The sequence below is a fragment of the Cololabis saira genome, chromosome 2, assembly GCF_033807715.1.
Source record: "Cololabis saira isolate AMF1-May2022 chromosome 2, fColSai1.1, whole genome shotgun sequence".
Classification (NCBI taxonomy): domain Eukaryota; kingdom Metazoa; phylum Chordata; class Actinopteri; order Beloniformes; family Belonidae; genus Cololabis; species Cololabis saira.
The window spans coordinates 43,038,521-43,053,371 of NC_084588.1; the positions used below are offsets into that span (position 1 = coordinate 43,038,521).

Genomic DNA, 14,851 nt, shown 5'->3' on the forward strand with positions numbered 1-14,851 from the left:
ACAACAGGATACCTGGGTGTGTGAACACACTGCCGTGACCCTGCCTTTGTCCGGAGTCACCGACGTGGACGCTGGGTATCAAGAGGTCAGCACAATGTGCAAAATCATTAGCTTACAGGTTAAACAAGTGGGAAACGTTAGCGGGCAGGACTTCCGAGCAAGAGACAGTACTGTAGTCGCTGGGAATAACACGGAAATGTGGAAGTATGGTAAAGGCTATTTTCTCAGATCCTCACGTGTCTTGAGAAGGCAAGACGTGGCTTAAGTTTGGATTCTCCTGGCTGCTTCGTGCCACGTGCCGGGACACTGTACAAGTCTGGTACATGAGTTTGGACATTCATTTCATGGAACAACATGACTTCAGGATTCAGTATATTTTACTTTGATAATCTCTGGTTTTCAACCTGCGAGCGAGCGTTTGTTTGTAAAGATGAGGCCGTTCCTCGCAGAGCGAAGCAGCTGCTGCTCTACCGAAAACTGTATTTATTTCTGATGGATGTTTGTCTTGCAGAGTCTGGCTTGGTGTAGAGTTTTAGACAATTGTGTTGTGACTAGAGCTCTCCCAAGCAAACACTCTCTGCTGCGCTGACATCGCGCACCACCCTTGACTCCTGCAGGCTTGAGCCTGGCAGCTTCTCTCCTTCAGCTCTTCAGGGAGTTCCTCCAAACCTCATTGTTAGGTTTCCTCGCCGCACCAAATGACACCTTGTTGATTTTTTCTCTCCCATTATTCTCTCAGGAACGTGATTGTTCCTCATTTCCCATGTGATGGTTCATAGGAATAGTTAAGGTCCCCGAGAGGGCAAATTTGAGGTTGCACATGAAACGTTTACATAAGTATTTGGTAGTGAGATTTTTTTTTTCTTGTTCAGTGTTTTGGCGGTTTCACCTCTCTGTGTTTGATTCTTTTTTTCGAGTTTTTTCACCCCTACTTCTCTTGTGCAGGCTAATATTTGAGGTCATTTGCAATTTAAGGTGTCGAAGTGCATATAGTTAGCCAAACTCAACCATATGAGGCAAGAAAAAAGAAAAAAGCTGCATACATGTAACCAATGTTTCTTCTGTTACTTCCTCTACATAGTATCCATGCCTATGTGGGTGAACCAACTGATGCATGTGCAGTTTTGAGCAGTTTCTGCTCTGAAACGTCGCAGCGGCAGGTAATCCGTGAACATTACAGATGTGCGGATAATGATTCTCCCAAGAGGTTTTTTCCCGAAGCATGTTATTCTTTTGCTACTTATATTTTCTGAATTGGAGATTTTTTTTCTAATAAGTTGCAAAGTGAACTGACTCAGCTCGTGTAAGTACAATGAACATAGAGATATGTCACTTCTGATCATTTGCCAACTGTGTTTTGTGATTGTTTTTATTAGCATTTGTTCCCTGGTTTAGCTTTTTGAGATAATGTGATGATTTTGGTCAAGTTTTTTCAATTTTTTGGCCTGCACGTGATCAGCTGCAGTCAGACCTGGTAGCCTCGTGCAGAGGAAGAGATTTACATCACACGTGGGGGAAACATCCTCTGGCGAAGGAAACAGTAATATTTCAAAACATTAATGTATGTTCAACACTTATAGAAATGTGTCTCTTGCAGGAGATTCACATCCAGTCCAAATCTAATCTTTAACTGATGTTTGTGACCTTTGTTAATCAGTCATAACCATTTTTCTTACAGGCGCTCCCCTCGTTCCAAACTCAGCCATGCTGATCCTCCTGCTGTCAGGCCTCCCTTCTTGTGCCCCTTAATTACTACCCACGATGCATGCTCAACTCATATGCACCCCCTGCTGTGTTTAAAAAGAATGTGGCCTACTTCAGTTCAAATATGAAGGAAGCAGAAGAAGCAAAAAGTTTCAGATTGATATTCTAAATAACAATAGTGTCTGGCTGTTAAGGCGGTTTCTGAGGCAACAGGGTTTACCCTGCGCGGCCCTTAACGCACATTTCCCAGGTGTGCTGTGGGAAATGTTTGAGAAACATGTCTCTCCGTCACTATTGAGGCAACATTTTTTTCCCCCTGGAGAAAAAGCATACGACATGCAGGGAAGTACAACACAGCTGAGATTCTTCAGTCTCAGGGGAAAACAGGAACCCCAGTGGAAGAGGCTTAATGACAATACTACTTTAATGATGCCTGGAGAGATTTAAGCCGGAGAGATTTAACGGGGTGCACAAGAAAACAAAACCCACTCAGGATTAATACCATGAACTGATTAAAATGTAGTAATGACCTGTTACTTAAAGTCTGAGGAATGACAAAATAATTAATGTAACTAATATTCGGGGACAAACTCCTGTTTCCCACCAAAACAGCTCTAGTGCTGGTTAGGAGGCCGTGGGTAATGAGGATGCTTCAGTGGCACCAACTCTTTAAAATAAAACATTAGCTGTGTTTGACCGTACGTTGCATTGCACAGCACTTAGTTGACGTGATGCACGATGGTTTTGCAGCTGGTTATAAATATTGTCCATCTGGTGCTAGTGGCAGAGAACACGGTGTTGACATTAAAAGTTGACAGCAGCAGGTCAGAGCAGGTCGGACACTGCAGGATAAGTTACCTCTGATTGGTTCAGCTGAAAGATTCACTGGCACCATGTGATTTGCTTTTATTCTCAGACTTTCAGATCTGTTATCTTCTGCAGTTATATCCCCCAAATGATATGAAATGCATCTGATTTTCTTTGGTTGCAGCTCATTTTTAAGGCACGTGCACAGTTTGGTTTAGGAGTTACTGCACTGTTGCTGGAGAAGGGGCAGTGCCTTTGGGAGACCTTCTGTTTATCCGTGTCACTTATTATTTTCAGCATTATGAATATATGTGTGAGCATTTGGAAGACCTAACTACAAAATAAAAGAAGAATGTTTTTCTTTCTGTCTGTTGCGCCAACTGGCCCTCCTCTGAGATAAAAAAGTGAATGTTTTTCTGGATATTTTAGTTCAGAGTGACAAGTATAAATGTTATCAAGCTCAGAATTTTTGTTTTTTTTTCATATGACGTCTCTTTCAAATGTTTAATAACGCAGTTCTAAAGATTAATCAGATCTGAACTGAACTGGATGCAGCACCACCCCAGCACCAGTAACTGATCAGAAAGGGATTAGCGTTTGTTAATGTCAGCATGTAGTCTCTTCATGAAGTATCACTGAGAATGTTACAGCTCTGCAACCCTTCATAAATGCATCCTCGTGCACAGATGCAGGAGCAAAAACACAGAAAGGAAACGGATCTTTGCTGTGACCCCGAAAAAATGTTCAGGTTAAAACCACAGGTTTCACATTTGGCTGCTCAGAGTCTGTGTCGTCCCTCATTAGATTCTTAAGGTTGACACGGCAGAGCCGAAACCTTAAGCGAAAGACAAAAGTGAGGTCTCAAGAAAGAGCTATTCACAACCAGAGCAAGGGATCCAAAGCAGTGCATCCTCACGGTCAAGGTTACGGTTCCCGATGCTGCTTGATGTGGATCATTCTCAGTGTCTCGCCTCCGATATGTACTTGTAAGGTAAAATGTCCAAGAAGACAACTTCCATTGAACTGAATAAGCTACTGGATGTTACTCATGTCCTTGAATATGAAGAACCCACATGTTGAGGAGTAAGACAAAAAAGACAGTAACAATAACTTCAAGTATCTATTTGAACTCCTATTGCCTGTGTACATAAGCAACATTAAACAAATTGCATAGATTGGGTATATTAAAATGTGTCTCACAGTACAAAACAGTGCAGAATAATAAGACTTAAAAGAAAACAACAGTAATAACACATGATCATTTCTTGTTACCTGGTCGTTAGCTTTACTCTCACTGCAGTTATTCAATCTCTACAAACAAAATGCCCAAAAGCAGTCCTATTAGGGCTTTATAAAACAAGCACTGGAGAGCAAAGAGAACATTCATTGACTTTAATGGGATGAACTGATCAACCATATCTAATAGAAATCATTGCCCCTGGCAAAAACTGCTGTAAAATTGAATTACGCATGGAACACAAAGCTTTTACGGCTTCTTAGAAAACTGTAATTCAATATGTTTAGCGCAGAGAAGAAACAGAGAAGTTCAAATTAAAACAGAAAAAAAGGGGCAAAAAAAGTTTTGCTATTGGTTAAATTCAAGAACCTGAAGGTTAGCTGATTTTATAGCAATTAATGAACAATGAATATCATTACACAGAAAAGTCATTTTTAAATTCACTTTAAAAGGACAATTTCACATAAAATCATTTAATTGTACTTTTTTTTTGCAGATTTTTTGAATGAGGAAAAAACAAGTGTCACGTGATTTGTTCTTCCATTCCAGTAAAAATCCTTATTTTACTGTACAGTCAGAGGTAGATGTTTATCTAATGATCATGGGAACTTGCACTTAAAGACAAAAAAAGGGAAGAAAAAAAAGAAGTGATCATGCCAAGTAAGTCGAAATGAAACTGGAGAGAAAGTGCTCAATTATAAAATATCACGTGGAGGAGAGAGAGGAAACTGATTTAAAAGCTCGCATTTTTTTTATTGTCTCTGCTTGAGGAGGCGAGTCTCAAAGTTCCTTCAGAATGGGCAGTCTTCCCTCAGACGCATCCGGACAACAGCAGCATCGGTCCATGGAGCGCTGCCCCTAACTTTTCCAAGTACGACAAAGAGCCTTTTCATTCCGGAGATTTCAATTGCTTTAAACAACTAAGTCATACTCAATTAGCCATTTGCTAAATCAGAATCCTTATGACTATTTTTTTAATGAGCCAAGTTGTTTGATTATTGAGCGCGCATAGTTGCGCTCAGTGCGTATGGTGACGTAGTGGAATTGGCTCTTATAGCAGCCTTTTTCACTTGACTCCTAATTTTGCTTTACATCAGACTATTGAAGTGTTTAACCTTAATGCTACGCTTGAATTAAAACCACACAGACAATAAGTCTTGACAGTTGTAGGAAGGGATTATGTCATCTATTATTCAGCACTTCTCCCGACGTGCGTTAACTTTACTAGAACTTTACGCACAAACACCAAACCTCTCCAAAAACTCTCTGTGTGTCTTCCCTCCTCTCCAGATAATGTATGCGGGGGTGTCATCAGTGGTCACGGCGGAGAACAATTAGATATTAGAGCTGTGATCAGGGGGGGCAGCGACCCTCAGACCAGCACAGACCAGCACAGACCAGACCAGACAAACCACAGACCACCGGCTGAGGCTGCGCCAGAACCCGCAGGGGCCGCGAGAGCGCGCCGGAGAGATGAACATCCAGGTTCTGCCCGAGCACAAGCTCTCGTCGGTCGCCCCGCTGAAGCAGTGCAATGTGGAGAAGAAAGAAGTGGAGCTGATCCTGGTGAAGGACCAGAATGGGGTCCAGTACACCAGCTCCTCCGTGGTTCCCACCCCCGGCCACGGCGCGCCGGGTCCGCCGGGGTCCGACGGCGAGCGAGAAACGTGGGGCAAGAAAATAGACTTTCTCCTGTCGGTTATTGGCTTCGCCGTGGACCTGGCCAATGTTTGGAGATTTCCTTATCTGTGCTACAAAAATGGAGGAGGTGAGTGAAGTGTTTGTTTTTTTGTTTCCTGATTCAAGTGCGCGTGAGATGCTTTTACATCCCGAACAGGTCACCGAAGAGGCGCAGTTAGTTTCTGCTGTTAAATCCTCCAAATGGTATGAGAATAAAAAGATGTCTGATGAGCTAACTGCATTTAAAACAATCTGAAGTTATACTTATTCATTGTCAGTGTCTTCTTTCATTTATTAAGTTTCAGTTATTACTTTTCAGTTAAAATTCCCTTCTATATCCACAAGAGCAAGGTTATTTTAGACTTTAAAGTTTGATGATAACTGTGGCCTTTGCACTAATTTTAGCTCTTTTAATCTCCTTTAATTTTCCCAGGTGTATAGATAGCGAACACTAATTAGCCTTCATGATGAAGGAAATACCTAATGTTTCTAAAAGCACGCACAACTGAACTGTATAATTTGCCAGATAATCATGAAAAGTGAGAAGATAACCAACCACACAGACAGTTTTTTCTTTTCTTTTTCTTTCTGGAGACAGTTGAATATGTATTTTCACTCAGGTTCACGGTCAGGCATAAAATAATAGTTTGTTTTTATGTTTCAGAAGTGGAGAAAAGTCTCTGGAGAACAGGTTACTTTGTTTTAAAAAGGACTTTCTTGCCTTGTCACAAGAACGTTTAGTAAATAATGAGAAAAATCTAACTGTTAAGAAACTGAAAAATCTGTATAAATCATTCTGGTGAAAATGATACATGTATGGTTCATCTGGCTGCTCTAGTGGGAATGTGCTCATTTTTGCACATTACTCACTACTACAAAACTACTGAACAGTGAGCGTAGTGAAGCATGTAAAAAAAAACATCTGTGTGGTTGAACCAACAAAGGATTGTTTAAAACTGTGTGTTTTCTTTCTTTCTTGTACCTTTAACATCCCTGACAACAGAGTGCTCACTGGAAGGTGTGCCTGTGTTTCCATTCACATGACAGAAACCATCATGTTGTGCTCCGTGCTCTCGGTGGTCGGCACGCTCCCCCACTGGCCTGTCAATCAACCTGGCCCTCAGCAAAACGTATTCATCACTGTGGATAATGTGTCATTTCTGATAGACAATGTCAAGAGAGGTTCCTTCCTCTTTGGTGGAGGTGTTTCTCAGTCCCCGCACATAAATAGCTCTGAGCCTCCCTGCTAGGATGTTGCAGTTTGCTGTCTTTCCGAGAATATCCAGTCGCCTGCCACTCCTGTTTCCGTCTTTGTTTCGAGGGTATTTTTGTCTTGTGCGGCTCAGATTTCAGTATCAAACACATATTTTGATATTTTCCTTTCACAACTTGCAACATAGTCTAATAAAAAAAGATACAACTTACAACAAGTAGTGAATAAATGGGAAAACATATCTGAATGTGATCATTTTCTGTCCCTCCAGGTGCCTTTTTGATCCCCTATATTCTGTTCCTGGTAATTGCGGGGATGCCGCTCTTCTATATGGAGCTTGCCTTGGGCCAGTACAACAGGGAAGGGGCAGCGACGGTTTGGAAAATATGCCCCGTCTTTAAAGGTGATGTGTAACGCAGACACCAGCGCAGCCGCACACACTGCACTTCCATCCGCGAGTACACACACTTGAACTTACATGTCTGTCCACCTCAGTCTCTTTGTAACCTCTTAAACTGAGCTACTTAAAGATCAATCATGCCTTTATTTTTTTATTTTTTCCTTGGCTTCCTAAGCGTCTTGCCCTTCAGTTTCATCCCTTTGTTCTTTTTCTTTCCATCTCAGAGGTTCGTAAGAGCCATTTGCAACTAAACTCTGTCACAGTGGCTCTTTCATCCATCTCTCTCTCTCTGCCTTTTTCTTTTAATTGTTTTGATTGTACTAGCAACCTTAAACCCCTGCGTATGTTTACGCACATGTAGAGTTCATATGAGCGAGACGAAAGCTTTTAAATCTTATTCATGCTCATTTCCACTGAAAATCAGTCAGGTGACTGTATCGGTAACACAGTGGGGGGAAAATAAAAATAAAATTAAACATGATCTTGGTATATGTTGAGTAAACTTTAAACTGATCCTTTGAGACGACGGAGTAGATCGTTCAACAAACCATCAATGTTATGACAACTTCTGTGTAAAATAACTCACACCTCAGACCAGCAAAAACACGTTTAGCCGTGCTCATCATCCCAGCGAGGAAATCAAATAAAGCATAGTTTCAGATGCCGTCGGTGAGGTATCCATTGAACCATCACCAGCCACTGCTTTTGTTGGCCTCAGCGCTAAGGCGGGTTTGTTTTTATCCTGCATAGAACGACAGGGTGAAGGGTTTATGGGCTTCTCTGTTTCATGTGAGGACATCACATTCCTGTGGAGATAGAATAACACCTCCCAGAACTTACCCTCCCCCCTCAAAAAAGGTCAAAATGATGGACATTATCCATCCTTGTAGATGCCTGAATAAGAACAACTTTTGAAAGGCTGATCAGGTAACACTTGTAGATGCATCCTCTGAGGATAAAAAACAGGCGTAGCTCATGAGAATGATGAATTTCCATTACTTTCATACACAATATTCATGATTTACTTCCACTGCTGTTTCATGGGTATTGATTTTATTGGAACTTTATTTTATTGTTAAGTCCATCTGCAGTTATCTCAGTATCTAGGTGTGGCACCTATCTGCACGTACGGACTTTCAGCAGACAGTAAAACACTTTGAGATCATTTTTCAAACTTCTTCTGCAGGAGTCGGCTACACGGTGATCATCATAGCCCTGTATGTCGGCTTCTACTACAACGTCATCATCGCCTGGTCCCTCCACTACCTGTTCTCCTCCATGACCAGCGAACTGCCGTGGCTCAAATGTGGCAACCCCTGGAACAGTCCCAACTGTACCGACCCCACGGCCATCAACGGGTCTGTCCTGGGCAACGGCACTTATGCCAAATACAAGATCACCCCGGCAGCAGAGTACTATGAGTAAGTGATGTCTTTAAAACATATGTGTTATCAGAAGTCAGGCAGTCGACTACTGTATGTAACTGACCAAAAAGTCAAGTTTGAAGAAACATGAGAGTTTATAATCTTTCCTCTTTTAATACAACTCTGTTCTGATGATAACAAAGCTAAAATTTTCTATCTTTAAGTGTGTAGTGTGTGTATACCGTATTTTCTGGACTATAAGCTGCACCTGCGTATAAGCCGCATCCGCTCTATCTAAAAAAATAAAAAGATATTTAGCCGCAGATATTTATGTTGTTAGATTAGATATTTACTACATGTACAGAAGGATTTTGAACTGTAAATGATGTACATGTTTGTACCTAAATAGATCCTTTCCTAACAGTGTCTTTTAACACGGGACAGAACCAAGAGAAAATAACCGGTATTTATTTATCTATTTATCTGTTTGAAATCTGCTTCTACCTACTTCTATCTGCTAAAGAAGAAGTAGTGTATTCTTCTGTGCATTTATTTAGTCTTAGTTTTGATTCTAATTCCGGTTAGAGCGCCCCGAGCGGTGGAAATCCACAGAATAGCTGCACCTTTGTATAAGCCGCATGGATCCACCTTGCGTTATGCAGAAGTGATGAGAATAGTACTCACATCTCATGCTTTAAAAGAAGTGAACCACTATCAATGTGGCAGAGACGACCGATAACTGAAATGTGAGTATTTTCCTAGCCATAAGTACACCACAAAAGGTGTATACATACTGTACAAAGTTCAAATGCACTCTTTGAAGGGTATGAATAGAGTTCCATCTGTTTATACTTCAAAGACAGCCAATTCTTCCTCAGGTTCTGTGAAGACTGACTGTGCAACCCAGAGGAAGTCTGTGAAACGACTTGGACAATGCGAGGGACACATGCTTAGCATGACGCACAGAGCATACATGAACTCCCTGTAACCGAGATGTCGAAACCCTCGCTCCCATTCGGATGATTCAGTCCAGTATTGCGCATTTCTTTAAACACTCCCTAGTTTTTTTTCAATCTTTCATAAAAATCTTTCATAAAATTCAGAATCTGCAACGTCGTAGGGATCCAAGCTGATTTTATTCACCATGAGGAGGTCAGTCTTCGTATGAAATCTTTTGGTCTTTGAACGATCACAGATCTACACCAAAGAAATGCAATAACACTCAAAAACTGTGACTGAAAATTTATATTTTAATTATATTCCCATTTATTTTTACAGAATGATTGAAGAAAATTGAAAACGGTACATCAACATAGACAGACTGACAAGAAAAGACTACTTTTAAAAGATCTTTCATAGAGTTTGACGCTGTAGGAGACAATAAATCCTCCTGCTCACAGCTAGCTTTGAGCACAGGAGCAATGCCAAGGCACAGCATGAGGGAGGCCAACTGAGTCAACAGTTCAGATGCTTCACATCTTACACTCTTCCACATCCACAAGCCATTCCTAGCACTGTACACAGCATAGGCCTCATATCCAACAAAGCTGACCACTACAACAAACTTAAAAATGCATATTCCTTCACATCTGACCTGACGGATTACTTTTTACATGTTCGGGTTGTTAAATCAGCATATAACATTGTTGCTACTCAGGTCTAGCTGGGCCATTATAGATGTCATGCACAGTATGTGAGGCATCTCTAGCAGGGAGTCCGTGTCCGTGTGCAACCAGTTACCACGACAAGGCTGTTAGCTCTTGGTATTTTATGTTTCTGGTGCAAACAGATATAGAGTTTCAGAGGGATTTTGTCAACTAAGCAGTAACGTATCATTTCCCATGAAAGCAAATGCAATTGCAAAACAGATCTATGTAGCGTTTACCACGCAGCAGTTTTTGTAATATTTACTGTCGCTCAGCTTTAACTGATTTCTTATATATTTGACAGTTCAATTCAATTGAATTTATTTGCACAGTAGCTATTCTGAAGGTGCTTTACAAAGCAAAAAAGTTCATTGCAGCCCAATTAGATAGATTCCAGTTCAGCCCAGTCGTGCTCCAACCCAATCTAGCTCATTTGAAGTCAGGTATAATCCAATCGATTCCAGCTGAGCTGAGTTCAGCTCTTAAATCAGCCAGTAAGTGTGTCTTCTCTGGTGTTTATTGGGCAGCGATTGTGTACTAAGTGCATCAGAGGCTGAAATAAGAGAATTCATCAAACATTCCAGTGAGCTGGAAATTAAAATAAAAAGCTAAGTTCATAACAAAACAAAAAAGAAAACATGTATTTAATGTATTCATACACATATATAATACAAAATAATGATTACAGTAGCTTTTTCACGTTTTTTGTTTGAATATACCTGGTAAAATCGTAACGTCAAACAAAAATCCTTCATACAACTCTGATGTAAAAATTATTAGTGCCAATTTTAAAGAAAATGAAACAAAACAACAAAAACTAAATCACTTACTGCATTAAAAAAAAAAAGTCAATTTTGAGTCATTGGTGTTGTGACAGTTCTTAAATTGGCAAAAAGAAACATTTTCAGTTTTCTTTAGCCAATTATTGATGTGTCATAGCGCCATGATGGGAGTCGCAAGATAAAACCAGGACGGGAGTCCAAAGTTACTTTAGCTGAGTCATTGTGCAGAAAGAAAAAAAAACTCTGGAAGTCGGACAAAAAAGCTTGTTTGGAAGATGTCAAGTGAAAGGGAGTCTGTGACAACTGGCAAAAACATGCCCTCTGCCAAAGGCAGCAGTGCTGTCACGCAAATGATACGTTAACCAGAGACAGAAGAAACGTACAAATGCGAAACTTCCGATTCACTTAATGACGTCTATTAACTTTAAAGAACAAAACAACATGATGAAGACGTCATTACTTAAAGACACTACAGTTCATGAAGCCACAGATTTCGCTAGGTTTTCGCCCTTCAACTTTTGAAAACTTTTTTTCACCCCAAATTCCAAAGTTATAATTTATATTATTTATATTATTTAAAATATAATCTGTTTTGTTTTAGTGCTTTTGTAAGAGGAACTCCTTTATCCACAGGATCTATATACCGCAAATGTTTGTAGCTGAAGCGCACTGGTGTCTGTTGCCAGAATGTTTTTCTTTCTGTCAGATTACAGAAGGTGGAAAATATCTGCACAATTTGAAAAAAAAATATTCTGAAATGGAGAAAACGGTTAAAAATGTAAAATGTTCATGAGTTTGAACTTTGACTTAGCTGGTTGGTGAAGACACAAAATGATTTCTTGTTATTACATATAGAAACTAAACAAATCTAGAATTTGAGTGTAGCAAACTTTTGTGTTACATCATTTTCTCAACAGTACTTTTTTTAAAGTTCGTCCTGACAAATCTGTGTCCATTCTTATCGATGACAAGATGCCCATAAGTCTGTGATCATCTCCTTCTTCTTTATAAACTTTCCTGAAATAAGTTTCAACCTCCCAACAAAAGATGCTGCCCTGATGGCAGAAGATTTCTCTTTAACACTCCATCATACACTTGACATATGTAAGACACCCACGCCGTGGATACGGATGCAGACGGACGCCACCACACACTGTTTCACCTTTTACTCATTATATCTTGGACAGTCTTTCTCATTTTTCCCGAGTAGAACAAAACGCCTCTTATTTTTCCCAAAACCAAGTTGAAACATGATCTTATTTGAGCACAGAACATTTCTTCATGGCGTTTTTGTCAATCTCAGATGATCTTGTGCCCCGAGACGTCCACATTTCCACTTCAGAGTTGATATATGGCTTCTTCCCTGTGTTGTAAATATTCAGCTTACACCTCTGGGTACACCAGCAGGGTGAGTAAAAATGTCATTTCAAAGCAGTGCTGATGATGAGCCATGTGGATAAAAGGATCACTGCTGCGTGATAGTTTTCATCCAACATCGTTTCTGGCCTTTGCCTTTGTGCACTTCCCAATACATACACTTTCCAATTCATACATCTGTTAACAATAGTTTGTGCTTTAGATATTGAGTAACCCGAGGTCAATTCTGCATTGACAAACATGCTTACTGAACTGATCGATGAAAAGACCGATAAATAGATCGTATTAGATTAGGATTGGTGGCCTTAACTGGCTCTTCTTTGCAGATTTCATTAAACATGTATCATATTTGCACCAGGGTCTCCAGTTATCTGCAGTTGATCTGTTTCAGGAGTAAAATTCAAACCACTCTAAACTGGAATTTTAAAATATAAATCTTTTTGCGGTAACATGCATAAATCACTTACTTTTAAACTGACAACGCAAGGGGCGGAATCTGTGAAATATGATAACGTTTCTTATTTAATTAGGATATTTTGATAAGTCTAACTGGGGGTATGAGATGAGCCAATACCATAAATATTTCCTTCCTATATGAATTTGATGCCAATTCATTTCATCATGTCTTCATTTGAATTGTCCTTTGGCCTTCTCTAATGATCTTATTTTATGCCGGGGTTTACTAAACTCAATATATCACCCTGATTTTAACATTAACACTTCAGTTCAACTGGACACACAATTTAAAATCTATGATAAAATAGTCCCTTTCATAATATCAATGAGAGAGAGATATGTCATTGGTTGACTAGATCTGCTAAAATTAGGCAGAATTGTGGAGCTCTCTTATTTTTCTCAGGTCTGTAGCCTTTTTATTTATTTATTTTTGCATGGCCTGTTTCTTGTGTTGTAACCAACATTCAGAGCTGGCTGCATGAAATACTGTTCCAGCCTCAAGTACACAGAACACTTAATGGAAAGAGTGAGTGTAAGGGTGCCAGGACAACCAGCTTTCTGAGTGATGATAAGACTAAATGTGTTTAGAGTAACTGGGCCACAGGGACCTGGACTGATGTTCTCGTGTACATTTACTGGAAGTGTATCATCAATGCTATCAGATGAACAAGGAAAACCTTGGGGCATTGCAACATAAGACTAACCAGAAACCTACAGGTCACACCTCTTTCTAAATGTCTTTCCTGGATAAAGCCAAGTCTGCACACGACTATCTTCTTCCCCGTGGACCGTATAGCTTTGAATCTTATTATCAGCGAAAGACAAATAAATGCTGAGGAGTTTCACAGATCCTTCTTTCCCCACGGAGTCTGCGTATGAACACACATCACTTAGCATGCTCCTTGGATTTTTTTTTTCCCTTTTGAGCTGTTGTGTAAGCAGCCTGAGTATCTGATCTAAACCCAGTCCCGCTGTTTTATCAACCCACAACATCACATGCCGGCTAAATTAAATCTTTTTTCAAGAAAATATTTAGGAAAATGTGAAGATAACATGGAGCGTTTTAATGTTTAACTGCAGGATATGGATGTGCTACTAAAGCTCAACTCCCTCCCAGTGCTTTTCAGTTCAGACACAACAGCTGAGGATTTTAAACATTTGGTGTCATCTATCATTGTTTTTGATTTCACGTTTCCCCTCCGTGAGTCCTCACTGGAACGAGTTCTCATGACGACAACATTTTGCATTACAATTTGAGACTGAAACCAGAGACTGTTGATCTGTTGCTTTACGGAAACCTTTCTGAGAGCACAAGATTATTTACATTTTTCAAAGTAAATTCGGACTGCAGAGACATTCCTTCATTCAGTCTGTATTGCTTGGACATACCTTTCATATAAGCTCAAAATGTTGCTTGTAGAGCTGAATTTTGCTACTTTTATGGTAGTTCATTAGTGTAATTTCTGAGTCCCTTAAATGTTGAAAGATTGGCATAAAATTAAAAGAAATAAAACAATCTCAATAGGCAACTGATTAAGTTAGCGACGCCTGAAAGTAGCAGTCTGTATGTTTTTAATCCCAAAAACCGCTTTAGGAAAGCATCCATCCATCTGTGTAATGGCACAACTGAGAAGGCTACTCTCACCCCTTTATGATTAATATTTATTTTAATAATTCATTAATAAACTGTTGCTATAAGTAACCCGTCCCCAAAAAGCTGAAATTGTAATCTTTATTTTAGTTGCCTTTAAACAAATGGAATTAAATGTTTTAACCCCTGTGCTCTGAGCTTTTCTCCAAATTTTCCACCTGAAAAAACACTAAATTTAGTTAGTAACAGCTGCAAAACTATATCCAGATTAATTAGCGAGCGTTTAAAACACAAAATGGTACCAGATCCTTTTGTAGAAGAGATATTATCTGAATAATATCAAAGGTCATCAGGGAGGAATGCATTATGCATGTTTTAAATGAGCTGCAGAGCATTTTTTTTTCAAAAAATATGAATTAACCATAGACATTTAAGAGCTTGCGGCCAGAAATAATATTTAGATATGGAAAACAAAACAACACCATTTATCTCCCTTTAAAATATATGTTTATATATCATAAAGCACTTGAGTTTTTCATTGCTTATCCAGATCTGACACCATGTTTGGCTCAAAAAAAGCAGCATATTCTGCAT

At 39.7% G+C, this 14,851-nt stretch overlaps 1 protein-coding gene across 1 annotated transcript in view; it reads left to right on the forward strand.

Moving 5' to 3' along the window:
• The first annotated feature begins 4,499 nt into the window (after positions 1 to 4,499).
• The window catches only part of slc6a2 (solute carrier family 6 member 2), a 28,196-nt gene continuing 17,844 nt past the window's right edge, over positions 4,500 to 14,851 (forward strand). Inside the window, exons 1-4 of the mRNA XM_061745949.1 lie at positions 4,500 to 4,619; positions 5,039 to 5,516; positions 6,913 to 7,044; positions 8,228 to 8,462. Of these exons, the coding sequence (XP_061601933.1) occupies positions 5,222 to 5,516; positions 6,913 to 7,044; positions 8,228 to 8,462 (662 nt within the window). The 5' untranslated portion in view covers positions 4,500 to 4,619; positions 5,039 to 5,221. The remainder of the gene's footprint in view (positions 4,620 to 5,038; positions 5,517 to 6,912; positions 7,045 to 8,227; positions 8,463 to 14,851) is intronic.